This window comes from Rhincodon typus, chromosome 7, assembly GCF_021869965.1.
Source record: "Rhincodon typus isolate 14 chromosome 7, sRhiTyp1.1, whole genome shotgun sequence".
Lineage (NCBI taxonomy): Eukaryota > Metazoa > Chordata > Chondrichthyes > Orectolobiformes > Rhincodontidae > Rhincodon > Rhincodon typus.
The window spans coordinates 9,053,633-9,079,409 of NC_063338.1; the positions used below are offsets into that span (position 1 = coordinate 9,053,633).

At 39.0% G+C, this 25,777-nt stretch overlaps 1 protein-coding gene across 1 annotated transcript in view; it reads right to left on the bottom strand.

Moving 5' to 3' along the window:
- bard1 (BRCA1 associated RING domain 1) overlaps positions 1-25,777 on the bottom strand; it is a 190,799-nt gene that overhangs the window by 133,401 nt on the left and 31,621 nt on the right. The window contains exons 4-6 of the mRNA XM_020510724.2: positions 17,040-18,100; positions 11,135-11,215; positions 7,745-7,917 (exon numbers count right to left, since the gene is read on the bottom strand). Coding sequence (XP_020366313.1) covers positions 7,745-7,917; positions 11,135-11,215; positions 17,040-18,100 — 1,315 coding nt within the window. The remainder of the gene's footprint in view (positions 1-7,744; positions 7,918-11,134; positions 11,216-17,039; positions 18,101-25,777) is intronic.

Below are 25,777 nucleotides of genomic sequence, written 5' to 3' on the forward strand. Positions count from 1 at the left end.
TTTTTTCCTTCACAGCTGCTGCCAGACCTGCTGGGCTTTTCCAGCAACTTTGTTTTTGCTCTAAATAAACTTACTTATTCTGAAAATGTGCAAACACAACAAAGCTACTTAAGACATATACTTTCATCAAAATGCTGGTGATGAGAATTTCAGTAAGTCCTTTAAAATAATCTTCCGATGCCAAACTTATATAACTGCTACTTTTAGTTAGTTATGTGACTAATTAAATGACCTGAATATATGCATACAATGCGCTCTGATCAGAGAAAAGTAGTCAAGGAAATCACTGCCTTTACATGGAGAACTCCCTCTTTTGTTCCCACAACTTTACTTATTAATTAGCAGAAACGGATATCATGACCAAAGGCACTTCTAGCTATTGAGAAGATTGTGATGGGCCTATTTCTTCAACCACTGCAGTATTTGCTGCGTGGAGGTCCAATACAGCTGAGTGATTTGCTCAGCTATTTCAGAGGACAATTCAGAGTAAACGATATTGGTGGTGGACTAGAGTCACATACAGGCCAGATTGTGTAAGGGAGACAAAGCATATTAGCGAACCAGTTGGGTGAAATTACTCGTTTGTCAGGCAGATATCAGATTGAAACAAAAGCTCGGTACCAAAAGAAATACTATTAAAATCGTTTGAAATAAAAAATATTATAGGAAGAATACAATAAAAATGTTTACAGCTGATAACTTGAGTATGACATGTAATAATCACAGGCTACAAAAATATTCAAAGTTCTTGGATTGCATGTCAACTGCAAGTAAAATATGAGCTGACAGTCTCAACTATTGACTTCAATAATGAATTTCTACTTTCTAAGTTTGAAATTTTTTTTGGTAACAATAATGAAGCCAGGAGAAAAAATATTTCCTACAGTAAAATGCATATAAAGTAAAAGGCCTGCAACCAAAATAAACAACCGCAATGATGAGTGATTCCAGACACATTTCAGAATCTAGCCCCTAGGTCCACAGATATTTTCCAACCAACACTAATGAGTAACTTGCAGAATGACAGAATCAATTAATAATCCAAGAGAAATTGTAAAGAAAACTGATTGCTTGGTTCTCTGAGAAACAATGACTAGTATAATTTTAAATTATAGATAACAACCAATACAGCTACAGTGTGAAAAAGTTGAAGAAAAAGAATGAACCAAAAGAATCTTCGTCAATTACTTTAGACATCTATCTACACAAAGAATATTCTGTTAATCTTATCTTTGTTTACTTTCCTATAACCATTTACCTTCATATACCAGTCAACCTGCACTGCAGTTAAACAGTACAAGTCTATAATCATTGCAGTTAGAATTAATTTTACTTAAGTCAACACGGATTCCAAATGCAATAACCAATTTAGTTCCCTTTGTTCTACATCAGGATGTGGTGGCATACTGGTAATGTCAGTAGATTAGAAATCCAAAGCCCCAGGCTAATGTTCTGGGGACAAAAACATAAATGGCTGGAGAAATGCAATAGGTCTTGTAGCATCTATAGACAGAAAGCAGAAGACCAGAAAGTTTCAGGTTCAGTGACCCTTCTCCAGAATTGATGGCAGCTGAAGACAGGTGGTCATGGAGGGACGGTGAGGTGAAAGGAGTCTGCGAGAGCTGGACATTGAGTCCAGAGAGACAGAACAGCAGCTAGGCAGACAAATGGATGGATAATGTTGAGCCAGGGAGAAAGAAAAGCTGACAATAGGGGTCTTTAATAGATAAAAATGGGTTGGCTATGATGAAAACACATTAATCGTTTGTGACCTGTCACAGGAAAAAAAGGACAAAATCCTTGAAAAATTAACTGGTTCACAAATGTTATTCAGGGAAATGTGCCCAGCACTCTGACCTCACCTCACCTCACCTATAACTGACCTCCATTTTCATTACATGGGTGTCTGCTAATTTCCTCTGAAGTTGACTGGCATCTGTCTTTAATCCAGGGTCTATATGATGGGCTTCCTACCTAATACCATAGAAACAGAAGACAGGAGCAGGGGTGGGCCATTCGGCCCTCAAGCCAGCTTTAGTATTCATTATGATCAAGCCAATACCCTAATCCCACCCTCTTCCCATAGCCCTTGATCCCTTTAGCCACAAGAGCTATATCTCAGCCGCAAGAGATACATCTCCCTCCTACTTGAAAAGACAATGTTTTGGCCTCAACCACTTTCTGTAGTAGTGGATTCCACTAAAAATGTCATAGAACATGAGGAGCAGACCATGGCTTTGTGCTCTCCTAATACCTTAACTTAAACCTTTTGGAAGATGCCTAATTTAAAATAATACAAGTCTCTCTACGGCACTCCCTTCCTTTTCCTTGTTACTACAGAACACAGCCCTTAGAAACTGTAAGCCACAAACAAACCATGCAAACTATAAGCTATGAAAGTTGGAAATATTTACCTGACCTTACCTATTACGTACCAGTCAGCTCCCTCTTTTAGAACTTCTGCTCCTGTAGTAAGGTAAGACCACTCCAGTTTTCCTGTGATGTCAATGTGTTTCTTCCCAGACTGCTTCATCCATGACACCGATTGCGAGGACACTCCTCAAGGGGATGCTGACTGTGAAGGCACTCTTCCCAGAAAGGTAAAGTTGTCATGGTCTTACTAGACAATAGAGTTACTCCTGAAACTTAAAAACTGAGCACTACATCTTGATTTACCTTGAAATTTATCTTAAGTAGCTTGCTGAACTTTTACCCTGGTTTCTCAATTAAAAAAAAAATCTATATATCTCTCTAGTATTACAGGCCACTGACCAAATTCCAATAGTTATTTACACTCTGACAGATTTAGGTCTAAAATTACATAGTTTTGAAATGACTGAAACAACTTCACAGATTGCAAATACTAAACTTGGATCTTAATGAGTGGATGAAGTGTTCATTTGGATCAGTTAGTGCAAATAGGAAGAAGGGGTAAAAGGCAGTTAAGATCTTGCCAATTAACTATTTTCTTCTCGTCTCACTTACCTGTTATCGGAACTTTCTCAAGTCATGTGGTCACCCTTTGTTGGATTATCAATCACAAGTGACCTTCACATTAATGCTGGAGGCTTTAACTGAAGTTTACAAATTCAGCTAAGCAAAATCTGCATAACTAGGAACTTTTTCTAATTATGCAAAAAAACCCCAGAATTAATATTGAGATTTCTTTCACCTGCCACCCAGACAAATTCTAATTACAGACAATCCATCTAGTGGCACTAGGTCAAATTTTGTTAAAAAAATATAATGTTACATTAAAACATGATCTATTTCCTAAAAATATGGATTAAGTTATTTTATTTAATTTCACATTTGTGCCTTTCCATTTCAAAATAGGCTTACCTATAAAAAAATCTATTATAACAAAGAGGAGAAAGGTTAAAGGAACACAAGTGAAATACCATATATAGATTACAATGGTGATTGTAACTGATCCACCTATCTGCATTCACTTTTCAACATTTTCTTTCCTGGCTAGTGTATTACACTGTTTTCTCTTTGGTTTTGTATATTTTTAAATCAGAATTCTTTTCTCCACAATAATCAATTCATTTGTTGCTGGCTTTTTTTAAAAAAAAATTTACTTCCCAAACCAGATCTGCATTCAGATCATTGAACTGTGAATCCTGGCTGAACCACAATAATATCTACTCAGTGCTACCAGCCAGCACAATGTACTTGAGAACGTAAAGCCTCAGATTGCAGCATTCTATATTTACCAAACTTGCTGCTACAATTTAGGTCTTTAGTCAGTACAATTTTTTGATGCAAACTATCAGAGGTAAACCTGTGATTTTCTCGAACCAAAAGGTAATCTTATGTTTGATGTATTAGATGATATGTTGCAGATTGAACAACAAACCATTACATTATTGGAGTTACTGGTGCAAGAAATCATATAGCCCACTCACTATGTCTTCTGGATCGTTCTAATAAGCTGAAACAAATCAGCCTGACAGACAAAGTAGCTCAGGCTAAAAATTATAGTCTGTTTATCATGAGTAAAATTATACTGAAGCAAAATATGCATCAATGAGCAAAAGCAATCCTTCATTCTTGGCAATATTACAAAACTCTTGAGATCAGAATCCTTACAGTTCATTTCCTTGTAGTTCTTCAGTTGAAATTATTTGCCATACATAATTTTTTAGGTTGTAAAAGCAACCACTTAAGCAACACAAAATTAAGTGATTGAATTATGCAAACTGTTGCAGTTGTCAGCAGTTCTTGCACACTGACTCTAAAGGCATAACTGTCAATCAAAGCAAGCATCAAAGACAAAAGGCTGGTGCTGATAACTGATTTTCAGCAGGTACTTACATCCTCAGAATAAATCAAACTTGTCTCATTACAGTCTTGTAAAAATGTAACATTTACCTTTTTATCTAATTGTCTAGTGAAACAATCTGGAATCAACACAGAAAAAATTCATACATTGTCTGAGAAAAGAACCAAATCAATTTTATTCTGACAAGACTAGTCTATGAGGAGCTAATTATTGAATATCAATGAGGCAAATGGAGATAAAGTGGTTTAATCCTCTTTCCCCACCCTGTAGAAATATTAAAAATTGCTAATGCTACTAACAGGAACACAGTGGATAACTTAAAAAACCAAAAGTGGAAGATGAAGAGAGATTAAAAGTAGATTAATTAAAACATGAAACATGACATCACAAATTCCATTTCATTATATCAATAGAAGAGTACATAAGGAACAAACTAGTCAATGAAAAGATTATGTTGAGATTATGTTGCAAATGTTGAAAATCTAAAATAAAAAGAAAAACAAAAAATGTTACTAAGACAGCAGGTTATAATTTTGAGGGCAGATGCTTGCCAAAACTACTTTCTGATGTAGTGCTCACATAGCAACACCAATACAACTCTCCTTCCTCGGACATTAACAGACTAAATCCATACCGCTGCTAGCCCTGTAAGAAATCTGGAGATAATCAAGCTACTCAATTGAGTGCACAAATGAATAGCTTCAGAGTGCCCAGGAGACAAAAGGCTATTCATAAATTGAAGCGAGTTTGGTTTTGAACAGTGCAAGGGTTTGAGGACAGATTCGAGAGAGAAGAATGGGCAGCTGATGTAAAGAATATATTCAGCTTCTACAATATAGATACACCTCACTAAAAAGAAAGAAATTACATTGATGTGATATCTTTCAACAGCCTCCAGACAGCTTAAAGTGCTTTGTAGCCAATTAAGTATTTTTGAAGTGCAGTCAAATCATATTATAATTAAATTATACTCTAGGAAACCTAGCAACCAATTTACACAGAGTTGGGACCTGTAGACATCATTGAGATAATCACTGGGTGATCTATTTAAACAATATCAGTTGAAAAATAAATACCTATCATTTCTGCTTTAAATTCAGTAGAGTCATGAGGTTTAGAGATAACACAGTGTGGAGCTGGAGGAACACAGCAGGCCTAGCAGCATCTGAGGAGCAGGAAAATTGACGTTTCGTCAGGGACCCGAAATGTCAACTTTATTGCTCCTTTGATGCTGCCTGGCCTACTGTATCACACTGTTATCTTTGACTCCAGCATCTGCAGTTCTTGCTATCTCTGAGTCATGAGTTTTATTTTGTCCACCTGAGACAACAGACGGATTCTTAGTTTATCATCGCAAAAGACAGCAATTGCAACAGTGAAGTTCTCTACTGCACTGATGCATCATGTGTCAGCCTACAGTCAGTGCTGAAATCTTTGGATTCAGATTCATCCTAGATTGAAGGAAGCAACACATGAATTATTCCCTAACACATAGAAGGGAGAATTGAAGACCTAGCAAAGTTGTGGAAAAAGGCAAATGGACCTAAGGCTGTATAGGTAAGTATCAAGAACAAGCATGTGGAAGCTGCACTGATGGAAAAGCAAGCAAACAGAAGACTTTTCCAGAAAGGGAGAGAAAAAGGAATATTTGTTGCATTTTGGAGCTCATCCAACAGGACACATCAGCACAGCACAAAAGCACACCATTTGACCAACCAGTTCCATGTCTGCTCTTTTGAACATCAATTCAGATAATCCTACTTTGCCAGTGCATTTCAAACACCTTCCCCTGCCTCCTCCACACCACCCATTTCATGCAACTTTCTTCGCCCTCAACTATTTAACAAATTCCCTTCTGAAGGCTACAGTTGAATCTATGTCTACCACTCTCTCAACTACAATCTAGGAGGAGTCCCAGTTGACTGAAAAAAAACATTATAGAAGCTAATGTGCCAAAACATGACATCAGAACAGAAACAACAGATTAGAGAAACTGGGATACAAGAATGCAGATAAAACGGAAAAGCTATAGTGAGAACTCATCTGGCAGTTGGGAATATCTTCCAGCTTGTAATGAATATCTGTGGCAAGTCCACTGCCAAAAATGGAGCACAACATAAAAAGTGAAGGGAGGGGTCAGCATCATCTAAACATAATGAGAGATCTGGAAGTACAAAATTAGAACAAGAGCAGTGGGTGACACAAACAGTCATCACCCTGGGCAGGAGACCAGACTGAGAACTGTTGTTCAATTGAAAGAAACCATGTTGGACAAAGTCTACAAAAAAATGTTCAGTTGTTTCACTAGCAACACTTTGTAGCCGAAACTAAGTAAGATTCACAAGATATTTGGCATGACATGTTCAGCCAAATGGATCAATATATTCAAATCCTTTCAGGTCACACAGAAATTGAAGTAACTGCTTGAAAAGCAGAGGGCTAAGGACAAAGTACCTAAATTGTTGAAGTAACAGATGACATTATAAGATCTAGCTGGGGAATAGTCAAAAAGGATATTGTCGGGATTGGAAGTTGAAACAGTGGACCACCTGGAGACAGATCCATTATTTATCTTTGGGAGAAGCTGGAGGCAGAAACTGATGTGAGTTTGAGAATTACAGGCTGAAAGTAAGTAGCAAACAGATCTGAAAGATGGTTTGGTATTTCCAGTGAGATTAAAATCCAGAGAAAGCCACAAGGTGTAACCCAATATTTAGCCAGGTATAGTTGCTTCCACCACATAGCAAACGCGCATACTTTTGTTCCATGTATCGTACTTGACCAGAAATTCATGTGACAAAACATAAACTGATGAACTGAAATCCATCAGATTCTTAAATTCATCACAGAAGCCGATGTCACAGATGTTGAAATAACCAACTACTACCCTCCATGTTTGTTCTAGCTGCCAGTGATAATGTAATTAGGATAAGTGAATTCAAATTCTCACCAGGGCAAGGGTAATGTGACAATTTATTTTTTGTGTGACCGGAAAGTGAAAGTTATGTCTGAAAGCATTACATAAACTAATAGACATCAGAAAGACAATTTGACATTTTAATTCAATGTCGAAACTCTGCTGAAAACTGCTCTGCAGATTTATAAGGACATCAGCAAAGCTCAAATAAAATAGGATCTTAAAACACTGAAATGTCTAGCAGCTTTGTTCTTCATTCATTTTGCATAAGGATGCATCTTTTAGAATGTAAATATTCTGGAGTTAGAATATTATTACGAGGTCACAAGTTAATCACAGTCACTGAGAATAATGAGATTTAATCTTTAGGCCAATTTCCTTTGCAACTGGCCTTTTTCAGTTGATTTTGAGGAATATTCCTGATTATAGATTTCCAGTTTCCTTCAACTGCATTATTTAATCAGTGTGAAATATTTTCTTTGGCTGTACCAACTAGATATGGTGTGGTTGATAAATTGGAACAAGTAATGATTACTTACATCACATCCTGAGATGCATAGTGTAAGATTAGCAGCTTTACAACATCCACGTGTCCATTTCTGACAGCATCGTGCAAGGGAGAATCGTTCTGGTATCCTGGTGTATTCAATAACACGCCAAATTTCAGCAGCCGCTCTACAATTTCCACGTGTCCATGGTTGCATGCTTCATGCTACAAAAAGATAGCCAACAATTAGTTTGAAGAAAGACATGCACAATGATTATAGTGCCAACCTTAAACCATATAGAAAACCATGGATTCATAAGAACATAAGGAGTAGGAGCAGGAGTAGGCAACTCGCCCCCTTGCGCCTGCGCTACAATTCAATACAATCGTGGCTGATCTTATCACAGCCTCAACTCCACTTTCCTGCTGGCTCCCCATAACTTTTCAACCCGTTAATAAATTACTCAATGCCCTAGCATCCATTGCACTGTAGATTAGTAAATTCCACAGATTCTCAACACCTTGAGAGAAGTAATTTCTCCTCATCTCGGTTTTAAACCTGCTATCCTTTGTCCTAAAACTATGACCTCTTGATCTAGATTGCCTCACAAAAGGAAACATCCTCTCTACGCCTACTTTGTCAATCCCTTTTTGCAGCTTAAATACCTCGATCACATCTCCTCTCATTCTTCTAAACTCTATAGAATACAGGCCTAAACTGGTCAATCTCTCATCAGAAAACAAACCCCTCATATCTGGTCAATCTTCTCTGAACTGCCTCCAATGCAATTACATCCTTCCTCAAGTAAGCGGACCAAAATTGTACATATTACTCCAGATGTGATCAAATCATTGCAAGGAAAGTGAGACAGGTATGACAGAGAAAGAAATAGGAAGATATGCCGAGAAAGATTAGAGGAAACTGGATGGGACGAGGCTCAGGTGGTGTATTAACACCAGCATTGTTTAGATGTCCTGAATGGTCCATTTTTATGCTATACATTCCATATAATTTTAAATAATGTACACAGGCAACGGCACAGGTCTGCCAGAGCTCATTTTTTCTCTGCATCTGGAAGAACAACTGGTAAGAACAATATTTTTGACCTTCCAGATTCCTAAAGGAGGAAAACAAATATTTAAATTAAGTTTTTAAAAAAACTTTGCATTGATCCACCAGTACAGGTATCTAAATGTGGTTATGTTTCAAATGGAATTTTTTCAAGGATTTAAATGGCATTTATTGAAGAAATGTAGTTTCCTCCTCTGAGCGCTCTCAATAAGTTATATCTTTCCTTAGCTATGGAGACCACAACTGGAATACTGAACAGTTTTGGCCACCTTATCCTGTCTGAGGAAAGAAATAATGGCTTTGGAGGCAGTCCACGGAAGGTTCACTAGGTTGGTCCCAGGTAGGGAAGGATTTTCTTATGAGAGGTTAAGTAAGTTGGGCTTGCACTTATTTGTGTTTATAAGAATAACAGGAGATTTAACTGAAATATAAGATTCTTATCACTTGACAGGGTAGACAGAGAGGTTGCCCCTTGTGGGAAAGTCTAAGGCTATAGGGCATAATCCTAGAGTAAGGGGTCGCCCACTTAAGACAAAGATAAGGAGGACTTTTCTTTTCCTCTGAGAGTTTAGTGAATCTGTAGCATTCTTTACCACAGAAAGCTGTTGAAGCTGGGTTGTTAAATATACTCCAGGCTGAAACAGACTGGTTTTTATTCAGCAAGGGTATCAAGGGTCATGGGGATAAGGCAGGAAAGCGGAATTGAGGATCATCAGATCAGCCATAATTTCATTGAATGGTGGAGCAGATACAATGGGCCAAATGGTCTAACTGCCTAGATTACAACAAACACAAAACTAACTTCCATACAGCTTTTGCCATTGGGAATGTGATAAAATACGGAACCAAGCTGAGCCTTGAACTAGTGGTTTATCATCTTTTAAATTCCCATCCACTGCATCTAAAGAAGTTCAGCTTTTCTTAAATAACACTGTGCAAAATAAGAAGCATTTATTTTTATGACATCCACACAATTTCTAATTAACAATATCAATGATGCTTACATGAATGATTTCTGAAACAGTTCAAATAATTTTGTGGCAGAAATTAAACCAAAAATACATTTTCTTGGAATTACACAGTAATTTTCTTTATATATAAAGTCTTCATTTATTTTAGCACTTTAGAAGTACTGATCCAGGCTTTTGGAGGAAGATTGTTCAAATTGCACAATGTGGTGAAATTCCAAAACTTGGTCACAAAATTTCATGATCTATCACTTAATCTCACCCAACATGTAGTCTGCTGCTAATTCCAACTTAAATCTCCAAACACAACAGGCCATTAAACTGAACCATTAGAAGAACAAGAACGCTGACTGTTCTCCCTAGTAATGTGCCTGGGCACAGCTGTACATATGACTCTAAATCAACTATGCTGTATGACAGAAATAAACCCTGTACAGAAGATAAATTAGGGTACAAATATCTGATTGGCATGATAACATAGCTTCAGGAATCCTGAAGAAATCAGCTAAGTAATGCATTTTGTCATTTAACAGCATGGGTTCAACTGCAATTATTTGTACAATTGAAACCCAATCTTTGAAATGTTCTGTAAATGGCTGCACTTTGAAGCCGTCGATTGTGACTGTAAATGGTTTCCAAAAGCCAAAAAAGTAAGTTGTGAAATACTATAGCTACTGTTTAACCTATGCAAAAAACACCAATGTTAATTTATACAGTGCAACATTCATTTTCCAAGTGCTGGTAAAATTCAGAACCACAAAATATTGGGAAAAGTCATGGAATCCTAACCAATGATCTGTGTGCCTAATGTGGCTACAAGGCCAGTTATCTCAGTCATGATATGTCATCCTCTGCAACTCTTTGATCAAATGACAGCCACTTAACATCCACAAGTTTCAGCACTTGTTAGGGTTCCATTCCTGCACATTGCCCACCTTTCACCACAGCTTCAACAGTGTCTAGGACCTGAACTCTGATATGGATAGATGCTGTTTGCGGGAAATTAGAGGGTCATGACTGAGCTCCTAGTTGGGAGTGGAAGCAGTTTTATTGAGCTAAACCAAAAACCTCAGTTTCACACATTTAAAAAAAAGCTTTGAAGCTCTATATCTGGCATTCCAATGCAGGGAAACTTGTTACTGTTGCTGTTCTCACCTGAGATGGATATTGAGACAGAAATACAATAATTGCCATGCCTTGCAGTAAAATACAATGTCCATTAGAACAGCTGATCGGTCATTCAAAGGCATCTAAACTTAAGACTCCTTACGAGAAATGATATTAGTCAAATCTGACTGGCTACCTATACTTTTCATTTAACAAGTTGATTCAATCACTTCATGATTTGAAATCAGATACAAGAATACAAAAACATCTTTTGTGCATATGCATAGACACATACCAATGGTGTCCATCCTGCATTATCTTTGATGTTTGGATTTGCTCCATTCTCCAAAAGCTGCTCCACTGCAACAATATCACCCTGTAACACAATAGAACAGTCAGATCAGCAAAGGTTCACAGATTGCACTTCTCTAATCTGGCAGGCCTTTGCTAGACCACAGGGGTCAAATACATTCAAGGCACAAAGACTTTAAAAGTCAAGACCTCATCTTGACTTGCAGCATTTAGATGTCTACGGGATGAATGATTTTCCAACTGCATACCAAAAATCGGATTTACAATATCCAAAATGGACAAAGCAAAACAACGAAACATGAATAAAAGATCCATGCAGAGCCACCATACAGAAAGCCAGAAGTATTGCAGGTGTCAAACAGGGGGGCACAACTTGCATTGCAGAGGTGACATAATACACGGTGCAGGTTTTGCACATATTCTGTCTATGACAAATACACTTAAAATACGTTACCATGCTGTGATGTACAGTGAGTAACTTACCAGCACTAAAATGTTAACTAAGAGTAAGGGCTCAAATAAAAATTTGAAACAGATACAAAATGCTGGAGAAACTTAACAAGTCTGGCATTATCGCTCATTCTAATCATCATCCCTCTAAACTTTAATGATTAATGCCCTAACCTGATTAGCCATGCTTGATAAGACAACCCTTTCATCCCAGGAACAAAAACAAAGTTGCTGGGAAAGCTCAGCAGGTCTGGCAGCAGCTGTGGAGGAGAAAACAGAGTTAACATTTGGGGTCCGGGGACCCTTCCTCAGAACTGATGGTGGCTGGGAAAACGTCAGTTTATATGCAGAAAATAGGGAGGTGGGTGGGGTAGGGAGTAAACCATGGGATAGAGCCCAAAGAGAGAGAAAGACAGTTGGACAAAGGAGTTGCTAACGATCAGGCTGGGAGGGTGAATAGTTGTTAATGGGGACTGTTAGTGACTAACAACAGGGGGTGTGTAATGACAGGCTATGTGGTAACAAGGTCTGGGACATGGGAGAGTTTAGGCCCTAAAATTATTGAACTCAATATTGAGTCTGGAGGGCTGTAGGGTCCCCAAGTGGAAAATGAGGTGCTGTTCCTCCAGCTTGCGCTGGGCTTCACTGGAACACTGTAGCAAGCCGGAGACAGAGATGTTGGCCAGAGAGCAAGGTGGTGCATTGAAGTGGCAGGCAACAGGTAGTTCAGGTAGTGAAGTGTTGCTTCACCTGGAAGGTATGTTTGGGCCCTTGGATACTGGGGAGGGAAGAGGTAAATGCGCAGGTGTTGCACCTTCGCCGGTTACAGGAGAACGTAGATGTGAAGTCCAGGTAGCTGTGGGAGTCGGTGGGTTTGTAACGGATTGTTTGTAAAGCCACTAATATCCATTACAAACCCACTGACTCCCACAGCTACCTGGACTATACATCCTCACACCCCACTTCCTGTAAAGACTCCATCCCATTCTCTCAGTTCCTCCGTCTCTGTCGCGTATGTTCAGATGAGGCCAACTTCGACAAGGGAGCCTCCGAAATGTCCACATTCTTCCTCAACCGAGGATTCCCCAGCTCCGTTGTCGACAGGGCCCTCAATCGGGTCCGACCCATCTCCCGCACTTCTGCCCTCACCCTTTCTCTTCCCTCCCGCAACAGTGATAGGGTTCCCCTTATCCTCACCTACCATCCCACCAGCATCCACATCCAGAAGATCATCAGACGCCATTTCCGCCACCTCCAGCAAGATGTCACCACCAGACTCATATTCCCCTCCCCTCCCTTGTCTGCCTTCCGCAGGGACCGTTCCCTCCGGGACACCCTGGTCCGTACTTCCTTCACGTCCAACACCTCCCCACAGCCCTACGGTACCTTCCCCTGTAACCAGCGAAGGTGCAACACCTGCGCATTTACCTCTTCCCTCCCCAGTATCCAAGGGCCCAAACATACCTTCCAGGTGAAGCAACACTTCACCAGCACTTCCAAGAATCTAGTCTACTGCATTCGCTGCTCACAATGTGGTCTCCTCTACATTGGGGAAACGAAGCGTAGACTTGGCGACCGCTTTGCAGAACATCTACGTTCTGCTCGCAAAAAAGACCCTGAACTACCTGCCACTTCAATGCACCACCTTGCTCCCTGGCCAACATCTCTGTCTCTGGCTTGCTACAGTGTTCCAGTGAAGCTCAGCGCAAGCTACAGGAACAACACCTCATTTTCCGCTTGGGGACCCTACAGCCCTCCAGACTCAATACTGACTTCAATAATTTTAGGGCCGAAACTCTTCCATGTTCCAGCTCCCCCACCCCACACACCAGGCCTTGTTACCACATAGCCTGCCACTACACACCCCCTGTTGTTAGTCACTAACAGTCACCATTAACAACTATTCACCCTCCCAGCCTGATCGTTAGCAATTCCTTTGTCTGTCCAACTTTCTTTCTCTCTCTTTGGGCTCTATCCTATCGTTTACTCCCTGCCCCATTCCCCTCCCTATTTTCTGCATATAAACTGACGTTTTCCCAGCCACCATCAGTTCTGAGGAAGGGTCACCGGACCTGAAGCGTTAACTCTGTTTTCTCCTCCACAGATGCTGCCAGACCTGCTGAGCTTTTCCAGCAACTTTGTCTTTGTCCCTGATTTACAGCATCCACAGTTCTTTTGGCCTTTCATCCCAGGAATCAGGTGAGTAAATCTCTTCTGAATTTCCTCCAATGCCAGTATATCCTTTCTTAAATAGTGACCAAAACTACACACAGTACTCTAGATGTGGCCTCACCAAGACCCTACACAGTTGTTACAAGACTTTTCATTTTTTTAAACTGATTTTAAAAGTCAAAAATTCCATTTGCCCTCTTAATTTTATGCTGCACCAACATGCTAATATTTTGATTCTCATGCACACAGATCCCTCTGTGGCAGACTTTTTCGAAGTCTCCCTTCATTTAGATAATCTGCCTTTTGAGACTTTCAATCAGAAAACATGATCTCATACTTTCCTACATTAAACTCCATCTCCATGTGCGCTCTCATGCAGCACCTGGATGATACTTAAGCATGTACCCTGTACTTAAAATGACAAGCAACATTATCCCTCAAGAACCAGGCAATGACATCTCTAGCAAGAATCTCTAATCACCTCTCCTTGATGTTCACTGACAAAACCACCAGCGAATATGTCACATCAATATCCATGGAATTTGTCAATGGCCAGAAACTAATTAGAACAGCAGCATATATATTGTGGTCACAGGAACAAGTCACAGTCTGGTATTCTATGACGAATAACTAACCTCCCAAATTCTCAAAGCCTTTGCACCATCTACAGGACACAAGTTGGAAATGTTATGGAATACCTGCCTGGATGAGTGCATTTCAACAATATCAAAGAGTTCAACACCATCCAGAATAAAGCAATGCACTTGATTGGCATTCTATCCAAAATCTTAAACACCAACTCCTTCCATCACATATGCAACACTGCGGCAGCATGCACTACAGCACTCACCAAGCCTTTCTCAACAGCAACGTTCAAACCTACAATCTCCATCACCTAGGAGGACAAGTGTAGCAACGCTTGGGAGTAACCCATCTCAAAGTCACAAATCATTCCGACTTGGAAATATATTACTACTTTGACATCACTGCCAGGTGGAAATTCTGAAAGACCCTATCTAACATCACTGTGGGTCCACCTTGACCACACAGACTGCAGCTATTCAAGTTGACAGCTCACCACCACTTCAGGGGATTAGAGATGGCCAATAAATGCTGGTCTTGCCAGTGACAACCACATCCCTCAAATAAGTAATTATATATGTATTTTAAAAAATGCTTTTTTAGACAGGAAGTTAAATGACTGGCATTACTCGTCAAAATTCAAAGGGTCTCAAGGAACTTGTGGCAAACTGACTGTGTGTCTCAAAGAAAATTCACACAGCTTCCCAAAGTAACTGTCAGGGGCCATTTTTTCCATCCATTTCTCCAATAAAATGTCATTCCTCTGCATATGTTGTTTAGGAATTTCCTGACATTTCATTAAAACAGAAGTTAGAGTTCCTGTTTGTCTGTCACTGAGCTCAAAATGAGATGGTATTACTGGGAGATATTTGGGAAGCCACCTAGCTAATCCCGGTTGGCAAAAAGCCTGTTGTAAACCTCAAACAAATCGTGCAGTGCACCTACTTAACTCCGATGTCAAAGTGAAGGTACTAACTTTCAGATGTGGCGTTAAAGCGAGACCCTGTTTGCCCACTCATATGGAAGTGAAACATTCCAAGACACTATTTTGCAAAGCAGGAAATTCTCAGCAATATCCTGGCCAATATCTATTCCTCAAGCAACACCTGAAATTCTGTTTTTCTGTTTCTTTATTGATTGTGGGATCTTGCTGTGCTTATCTTGTTTTTATATTGGAACAGTGATTTTACTTGAAAGGTTCTTAAATCGGCTGCAAAGCATATTGGGAGGTCTGGGTAAGTGCTACTGAAATACAGGTAAGAGTATTTTACCTTTTCTTCTAATACCACAATTTCAAAGTGGAAGCTGATTTAGCACATGCCTCAAAGACAGCAACAAAGCACAGTGACCTAAAGCTGTAATATTCCATTTCAAATTATTTATACTACATCTCTACTACACTCTCACAGCCGATATCAAAACACCCAAATTTCTTCCATTCATCCTCCAAATCTCCATCTGTAAGTAGATTACTGCTGTTAAATTTAAACAAATTACAAATTTAAATTATAAAGACACAGAAATTGGATAAAACACTAATGATAGGTACTGCCCAATGGCCAAGTAGGCATTGAATAAGAATAGCACAACATTGCAAATGATGGCAATTGAAAATAAAAATGGAAATTGTCTCCACAAATGCTGGCCCACCTTTGTAGACTAACAGATAATATTTCAAGTCAATGGACTATCATAGGAACTGGATGTATTAGAGACTAACCAAGTAAAGGGGATTTTCTTCTGCTACATAGCATTGTACACACCATATCTATCTACCTTCCTTCTTACATTCCCAGGTCATACGAGCCTTCTCCTCTCTTCCAGGTTTTCTATGCTCCACTCCCCTCTGTGATTCTGCCGTAATCAGTTCAGAATTAGGCTCTTTGAACCAACTGATGCTTGACAGCATCCAAGGTTCACACAGAGGAAACAGAAGTTGCACAGAAGTGCATATAGTATTCAAGAATGAGAACAAGGACAGTCTGCTATCAGAAGTTCACAACAGACATTTAAAATGGTTAAGAATATGGCATAAAGTTAGGAGCAGGGAGGTGATGCTGGAACTGTACGAAACATTGGTTAGGCCACAGCTAGAGTACTGTGTGCAGTTCTACATTCCACATTATCAGAGCTATGTGATAGCACTGGACAGAGGGCGCAGAGGAGATTTATCAGGAATGTTGCCCAGGCTGGAGAGTTTTAGTTCTGAAGAGAGATTGGATAGACTGGGATTGTTTTACTTGGACCAGAGGAGATTGACAGGGAACATGCTTGACATATATAGAATTATGAGGGGCATAGACAGAGTAGACGAGAAGAAGCTTTTTGCTTTGGAGGAGGGATCAATGGCCAGGGTGCATAGATTTAAGGCAGAAAGTTTAGAGGGGAATGAGAGAAATATTTTTTTTTCACCTGAGAATGCTGGGAATCTGGAACTCTCTCTGCCCGTAAGGGTGGTAGAGTCAGAAACACCCAGAACATTTAAGGAGCATTTAGATATATGTCTTGGCATTGCAAATGTACAAGGCTATGGGCCACATACTGGAAAATGGGATTAGTAATAGTTAGGTGGTTGTTTTTGACTGGTGCAGATTCAATGGGCCAAAGGGCAGACCTCTACAACTCTAAAGCAATTCTGAAGAAAAGGTTTTTGTTATCTGTCAGCTTTTATTGCTGTACTGTACCTTTATGGCAGCAATGTGGAGGGGAGTCTCACCCTTGTGATTTCTTTTCATTGTGGGAGTAAGAGGCGAGATTGGAGTCATTGCACAACTTCTAGGCAACTTGTTTCTAAATGTAGCTAGTGGTGTTTGAGGAGATTTCAGTGTTGCACATTGCTTTCTTTGAGTATTGCATCCGCTAGGTGGTGTACCACAGCCGTTTTCTGTTGAAGAAGGCGCTTGTGTCTCATTAATGCTCTCGCTTAACCCAGCTTGATGTACTGGAGTTGCTGAAAATTCCTCTTGTGTGTCTAACTTAGCTGGCTCACATACAATTGCATCATGACTTGCAGATGACTTTTCAAAGCAAGAATTTTGTACTTCTTTTCTGCTCTTTTTGGCAAGAGTTTGGTTGCGAGATTCTGATGATTTCCTTGATCTTTTAGCATTTGTTTCTGTGGTTGGGACAGGGACAAGAGAAAAAGTGTGTCCTTCCTGACTGAAAGTTTGTCCAAGGAAAATATCTTTGCAACTGGAAACTGATGCAGTAGAGCATGCTCCAGAAGAACTCTCAATCACATTCTTGGTCAAAGATTCTACATTGGAGCCCATCACATTGTCGTCCAGTGGAAATGCAAGTGACTGTTCAGCTGCCTCACCTACAACTGTTTGTCCCTGGTTGCTGACGACCACTGGCTGGCTGCGAAATGAGACAACTCTATCATAATCTATATTTCCAGGACTGTCATTTTCTCTCTCCATTTTCTTGCTTCTTCTTTTTCCAAAACCCCAATCTTTATTGGCATCAGCCAGTCTTTTCCTCACTGCCTGTTTTGAGTTAATCGGCGTTTTCTTCTTTGGAGAGTTGAGTGGAGGGGAAGGTGATGACATGAATTCGAACACTGAAGGCGATGGCCCATTACAACCAGAACTGGGAGCCACTTTCCGATTCTTCCTAGTAGCATTCATATCTAGCACACACCTCATTTTCCTACTGCGTGGACTGAACCATGTTCTCATTTGCCATTTTTTACCAGTTACATCTTCAGGTCCGATTTCTGATCCAGTTGGATTGCATTTAGCACCTAAAATGAACCAAGTAATAGAAATTATACAACAAGCAACAAAAATATTTTGCATGTATTTTTACATAAATATGCAGTACATTAGAAGCAAGATAGATGACCAACCTTCCTTAACGTTTGCCTACAAAACTCCAAGTTTTCTGCTTTTTGCCTTGCAGAATCCCCTTTATCAGGAGCAAGGTTAGGAAAAAAAAAATCAAAGCCATTTTTACAGGCCTCCATCTCACACTCCCCCTTTGCAGTGCCCAGGGTCAAAATTTCCAATTATTCAAATTCTAGGCACCAAAACCGCTTTTAGGTTTCTCAATTATATGACCGAGATATGTAATTTTTTCATATTACACGAAAATATGTAACATTATTTAAGGCCATTCACCCCAGATCTAAATTCAAGGCCAGAGAAAACCACTGCAGTACGGAATCATTCTCTTTCCCTTCAATCCGCATTCCTGTATCAGTGAGCATATATCAAAAACATTTCTTTGGCTGTAAAGCACTTTCGAATGACCTGAGGTTGTGAAAGGTGCTACAAAAACATAAGAAATACGAACAAGAATAGACTCTCTCCTGTCTGCCCCTCAAGCCTGCCTTGCCATTTAATAAAATCTTGCCTGGTCTCCTACTTCAACTTTGCCAATTCCCTACATCCCTTGATTCCCTAAGAGACTCTCACAGCCTTGAACACAGTCAATGATGGTGCATTAAACTTCTCTAGGGTAGACAATTCCAAAGATTCACAACCTCTTAATTTAAGAAATTTCTCATCTTAGTCCTAAACAATCAACCCCTTATCCTGAGACAGTGTGGTCCTTGTTCCAGATTCCTATGCCAGAGAAAACAAGTTCTATCTTCCCCATCAGCCGATTTCAGGATCTCATATGTTTTGATGAGGTCAACAGCTGTCATCCCTCTAAAATCGAGAAAACATAAAATGAAAATACTGTTCATAGGACAACCCTCCTATCCCAGGAATTAATCTAGTGAATAAACTGTATAAACCATTTCTGTACTGCCAAGACAGGAATATGCTTCATTAGATATGCAGACCAAAACTGCACATGGTACTCCAGGTACAGTCTCACCAAAGGCCAATATTATTGTAGCAAGACACCTTTCTTCCTGTACTCGTCACCTTATAATAAAAGACCAAAATGTAATTTACCTTGCTAATCGATTTCTAACTTTGTGTTCCTTGCAAGGGTGGACCCCAAGTCCTGGGCATCAACATTTACATGTGTTTCACTGCTTTTGAAAAATATTCAGTTTTTCAATTTTTACAACCAATGTGAATAACCTCACACATTATACCCCAATTGCCATCTTGTTGCCTACTCACGTACCCTTCCTATCTTTTTACAGCATCCTTACATCCTCCACACTTATATTCCCACTCAGTTTTTCATCGTCAGCAAGCTCAGAGATATTATTCTTGGTCTTTTTGCCAAAGTTATTAACATAGAATACAAATGGTTGAAGTCTCAGAACTGATCCATCCTCCAACTCGAAAATGACCCATGTATACCTGCTCTTTGCATCCTGTTAATCACTCCAATATCCATGTTTATTAATTACTCTCGAATGTATCTTGTTTATTAACATTTTGTGTGACATTTATTGAATGCCCTTTGGGAATACAAGGATACATTGGGTTCACCTTCACCTACCACTAATAAGTTACATCCTAGAATCACAGAATCCCTATTATGCAGAAAGAGACCATTCAGCCACAGGGACTACACCAATCCTGCAAACAGCATGCCACCCAGACCCCCACCCCATCCTCATAACCCCGCATGAGGTTTTTACCATGGCTAACTCACCTAGCCTGCACATATGGGCAAATTTTGGCATGGCCAATCCACCTAACCTGCACATCTTTGGACTGTGGGAGGAAACTGGAGCACCCAGAGGAAACCCACAGACATGAGAAGAACATGCAAACTCCACACAGTCACCCAAGGCTGGAATTGAACCTGGATCTCTGGCACTGTGAGGCAGCAGCGCTAACCACTGCACCACCATGCCACCTCAAAAATCATCCTCAAAAGATCTCAAACATTTGTCAAACTATTGCACTTTTGTGAAACCAAAGCTGATTTTGTCTGGTCATATGACGACTTTCTAAGTGCACTGTCAGCAAATCCTCAAAAATTTCCAACATTTTCCCAACAACTGTCAGGTTAACTGGTCTGTAGCTTCCAGCTTTCTCTCTCCTTCTTGCTTTCCTAGAATAGCAATGTTACATTTATAAACTTCCAATCTGCTGGAACTGTTCATGGATCTCGGGAATTTTGGAAAATCATAATCAGTGTTGTAAAATAATAGCAAGTATTTGTATTTTTCTGTATTGAGCCAGATATATGATCAATTAGATACCCTTATCCTGGTCTAAGCTAGTGTTGAACCTTTAAATTTACCAGACAAAAGATGAGGAGAAAAGGACTAACAGCAAGTTTCTTAAAGTCAAAGAGAAGGCAAAAATTGCAATATGCTAGCATTAGTACATATTGACAGTAACTTAACACAAAAATAGTTTCAGAAGAAATCTTTTAGCTCATTTATTTAGCCTATCCAACGAATTTCCAATAAACCTGAATCCCATAAGTCAGCAAGAACACATCATGCTGCTTCTTCAAATCCATTAGGGTATGTGGTACACCACACAAGCCACCAACATGTTCAGCATTTTTACTATATTTTTAGTTAAACGGCTCCTTGCATTTCCCATTTTATGTTGTCCTTAATCTATAAATTTAGCCTCTTGTGTTTAAAACAGGAATTTCAAATTAAAATTCAAGACTATATACTGTACTTCAAGTTTAACAAAAATAAGTGAGCATTCCATTATCTAAAATATTAAAATTATCTCTCTCAATTACATTTACTCGAACGGGCATGACCTAAATAGCAACATGAAGGCTGCGATTATGCCAAGAAATTATCAGTCAACACTAACCGCACTATTTCACGTTCCACCAAGAGGCCACATAAATCAAAAAGGAAATATTCTGTGTGATCCAGGTACATACTAGGAGAGAATTATAATTACTTTTTTCCAGTATCCATTCAAAATCGGAAAATGCAGCATCTGCCTCACTACTTACAAGCTTTGTTATTTGCTAATGCTTTAAATTAATAACATAAATGCTCCCCAGATTTAGACATCATGCTGAGGCTCCCCTCCTCAAAGTCTTTCCTTTTTTACCAAGTGGGTACTGTGTGAAAATTTTCCATGAGGTGAGGTGATTAACCCTTTGAACTGCCTTTTCTTTATTTTTAACGGTTTATCTCATTCTGTCATCCTTTCCTCTGATTTCTATTTGATGTGTTCAATCTTTTTCTTTGTTGTTTTTGGTACTTTAATACTGGTTTTGCCAGTAGGAAACTTTCACTGCCATATGTAGTTGGCTCTCAAGAAAAGATGGCGAACAAAAAACAGCATTTGGTACATTCAGTGCATCCCAGTTAGAGTGAATAAATCCGTTCTCTTGCCATTACATTCCAGAGTAAAGTTCTTTTTTTACTCTCCCACTCCTTTCAATTGGGTGGATGCATACTTTTTCAAAATAAGCCAAAACGGGGTAAAGGAGCAAAAGAATTCATAATTTGTTAAGAGTAGCAATGTAAGCAAATAGAAACAAAAGAAAGATCGAGAAGAATGATACAAACTACTGTCCTCTCCCTTAGAAATTTATATTTTAAAAGTCTTCCATACCTTGGTCCAGTCAACCATGGAGAAATGTAGTAAATGTGTACCAGAACTAAAAGCAGCTGCGCTGGGTTGATTCACATGCAAAAGGAAAACACTCAAATTGAAAAAGCCAGCAATCTTTCATTTCCAAAGCGGATAAGTATCTACAATTTCCAAAATTACTTCACTTTGAGGCTTTTTGTGAAGGAGAATGAGGACTGAATTGCTTCCATTATAACCACCCCTGAAATCTTGCTGTTATCAGAGTAAAGGGAAACGAGCAATCAATACATTGAAGTAATCTCATTTATCGGACAATTTAACAGATAAGGAAGCAAAAATATGAAGCAAACTGGCAGAAAGCTTTACTGAAATCAATTTTCTTTCAAAAAGCAACATCAAACGAAGAAAGTTCAACTACATATTTAAAGCCCAATCTCGAAAGGTTGACTTGAAATCAGCAACTTGTCATTGCCATTGTCCTAGGCACTAAATGCTTGGCGTTGAGCAGACAAGTCCCTCTAACTACTTACAATAATTACAGTGATTGTGCACATTAAATAATAAAGCACAAATAAAAAGATCTTTTCAAAAAATCTGAACTGCTTAGCCTCTCAAACCAATAGATGTGAGATCACACATCTGAAGTGAATTGTTTTTGAACAATTAAATCTAGATACAAGTCATTTCACACAATGGCTTTTGAAAGGAGATCAGTCACTTGTGCTGCCAAATCTGTAAGGAAAGGAGTACAATTAACTGTCCCCCTATATTAACCCTACTGCGACCTTTTCTACTCAATCAAGAACCTACTGCAAGAAAAAAAAGTGAACTGAATATAGCAGGGCCTTCACTTCAATTCATTATTGTGGCAAAAAAATTAATAATAATGGCTTGGAAACATAGATGTCAACACTCAATTTTCCTGGTCAAATATCTACTCTGGTCATTTTGATCTAGATAATTTCAACTCACTGCATTTGTACACAAGGTAACTGAACTGGCAATTTGTGCAAAATTCTTCACAGTTGTGCTTTGAGATTGCAAATATCAGTGGACATCAGCAAGCTGTAGTTAGTACTCAACTGAAAGCAAAAACAAAAAAGGCTTTTTTTGCACATGTTTACCAACAATTTACAACAATTCTGGGAAAAGGAGTAGGTCATTGCCACTTAAGCTGATCCCACTATCCAAGATCATGGATAATCTGTAGATATATTTATTATTGCCCCAAATCCGTTAATACCTATGGTTCACAATAAAATATAAATCTTAAATGTAAAATGAACAATTAATCTAACTCTTAACAATGATGTGACATCAATTGCCGCTTGCTGAAGAGAGTTTCAAACTTCTACAACCCTTTGCAAGTACAAACATTTCCTAACTTCACTCCTGAAAAGTCAGGCTCTAATTATTTCACTGCAGTCACTTGTCCTAGACTTCTCAACTTGTGGAATTAGTTTCAACTTACCCTGCCAATTTGATCCTCTTAATATATTAAAAATGTTAATCAAATAATCCCTTAACTTGAGGTTGTAAACTTGCTCGTCAAGAACGTGTTTGATTGCAGACATTTCGTCACCCTGCTAGGTAACAGTGCGCCTCCGGTGAAACGCTGGTGTTCTGTCCTGCTTGTTATTTATATGCCTGTTTGCTGGGGTGGTTGGTATTACTTACGGTTCTGTTTTTCAGTGGTTTGTATAATCGGGTCCAGTTCAATGTGTTTGTTGATGGAGTTCCAGTTGGAATGCCTGGTCTCCAGGAAGTCCCTGGAATGTCTGCTCGGTTTGTGCTATAATGGATCTGTTGTCCAAGGTGAATTTGTGTCCTTCTTTGTCTGTGTTTATTGAGACCAGTGAGAATTGGCCATATCTCTTGGCGGCTAGCTGGTGTTCATATAAGCTTATTGTCAATTTTCTTCCAGTTTGGCCTATGTAATGTTTCTCAAAGTCCTTGCATGGTATTTTGTGTATTATGTTAATTTTATTGGTTGTGGAAATGGGATCTTTTACATTCGTCAGTAGCGCTCGCAGGCTGGTTACTGGTTTGTGGGCTACCGTGATACCTAGGGGCCTGAGCAGTCTTGTGGTCATCTCTGATATGTCTCTGATGTACGGTAGGGTGACTAGTGTGTCGGGCCATGTTGTGTCTTCTTGTTGTGGTCTATTGCGGAGGTATCTTCTCAAAAACTTTAAATCCCTTAACCTTCGAAATGGTGAATACTGCTTTTAACAGCCTTCTTTAAAGCATCCACTGTGAAAGAAACTCAAGCCAGGCTATTGTTAACAAAATTTCAATTCAATGTATTTCTTTCCAATTTCCTGTCCTGAAGGCAGAGTCATTTGCCTGAGGGTATTGTGCACTCGTGCCCAAAGCTGTCATGGACGTAGCAAAAGTTGTGAATTGTCATATCTGAGCCAACATTAAATGTGCGCAGTATGTTCAAACATAAGAAACAACATAAGAGCAAATTGTATTTATCTGGTACATTAACATAGTCAAATGTCCCAAGGTAGCAGACAAATCACTGATTGCTTTAAGAGGTATATTTTGGTTTTTTTTTGGAGGGGTTTTAAAACAGAGGAGAAAAGCTATCTATTTGAACCCTATGAAGTAAACAGCTCGTAAGGCGTTAGGGTTTTTTTTTTAAAAAGTTGGAACAATTGAAGCAGCCTGAATGGGTGGAGTCCCACAGAACCAGTTTTAGTCTCTCTCTCAGTTTTCACTTGATGTTCTTCCAACTGGACTCGATAATTGCCTGTGAGACAATCTATTTTACTGAATTTTGTCTTCTGCCAAGGGTGTTATGCAACGTTACTATTTTGGAACAATTAATTAGTAATAACTAATATATCTATTATTTTGTTGAGCATTTTGATAGAGTTACAATTAAGCCAATTCTTTTATTTTTATTTTGTCTGTATTTTAATAGTAGTGTAAAAATAAAGTGTGTTTTGCTTAACGTTGAGTAGTTTGACCAATCGAATTGCATCTGGTACCCCATACCTTACACTTACCTTTAAAATAAAAAAAAAAGTGAGGGTCTAGACTATCTTCTGAATATATTTTGACAGGGTTTGGTCTGGTCCATATCAATCACATCCAACTTCTAAACCAAGGGTCTAACTAGGCTCCGATCAATGATGGTGTCACAATGCAGGAAACCCCATCAAAATTTCTAACTCCTCTACTGACCAATTAGTTCTGCGATATCTATCTCTCGAAAAATCAATTAGAAAAATGCAATAATTTGCATGGTAATTAACAAAAAACTAGCATTTCTGCAGCATTTTTCACAACCTCAGGATGTCATAATCACTTTCCTTAAAATAAATTTTTGAGGTGTAGCCAACTGTTATAAAGTAGGGAAACATAGTTGCCAAATTGCACAAGTGCTTTCAAAGATAATTACCGCTTTTTATTTAGCAATACTGGTTTGAGGGATAAGCATTGGTCAGGAGATCAGAGGGAGCTCTCTGATCTTCAGAATTATCACAGAATTCTATATACTCTTGAGACAAAAGATAAGGCTTCGTCTTAACTTCTCAGCAAAAGGGTAACTGCAATAATTCCACAAATTGCTTCCCAAACTTCTGTGATTAAACTCCAAAGAACCAGTATCAGATACAAACTTAAGACACGTGGCATGTTAAGCTATGCAGTCAAAACCCAGCTTAAAACACTAACATCAAGGAGATTGCAGAGAAGTCAGTGTCAGTTTTTATCTTCGTCTGAGAATCTACAACGTCAGGGGACCAAAAAGTAAGTGACTGTCAAACTGGAGTTTAACAAGTACATCAATTGTTCAAACTTTAAATTAGCTTGTTCAAACCATCATAATTTGCTTTCTTCACCAAAAAGCTACGTCGAAGCAGCAGGAACACTGCAGAAGAAGAAAAAGAGCACAACAATAGCAATTTCCTTGATAACCAGGTTATCAATAATGGTACACTGATTATTTTTTGCAACTCTGTAAAGGGGTG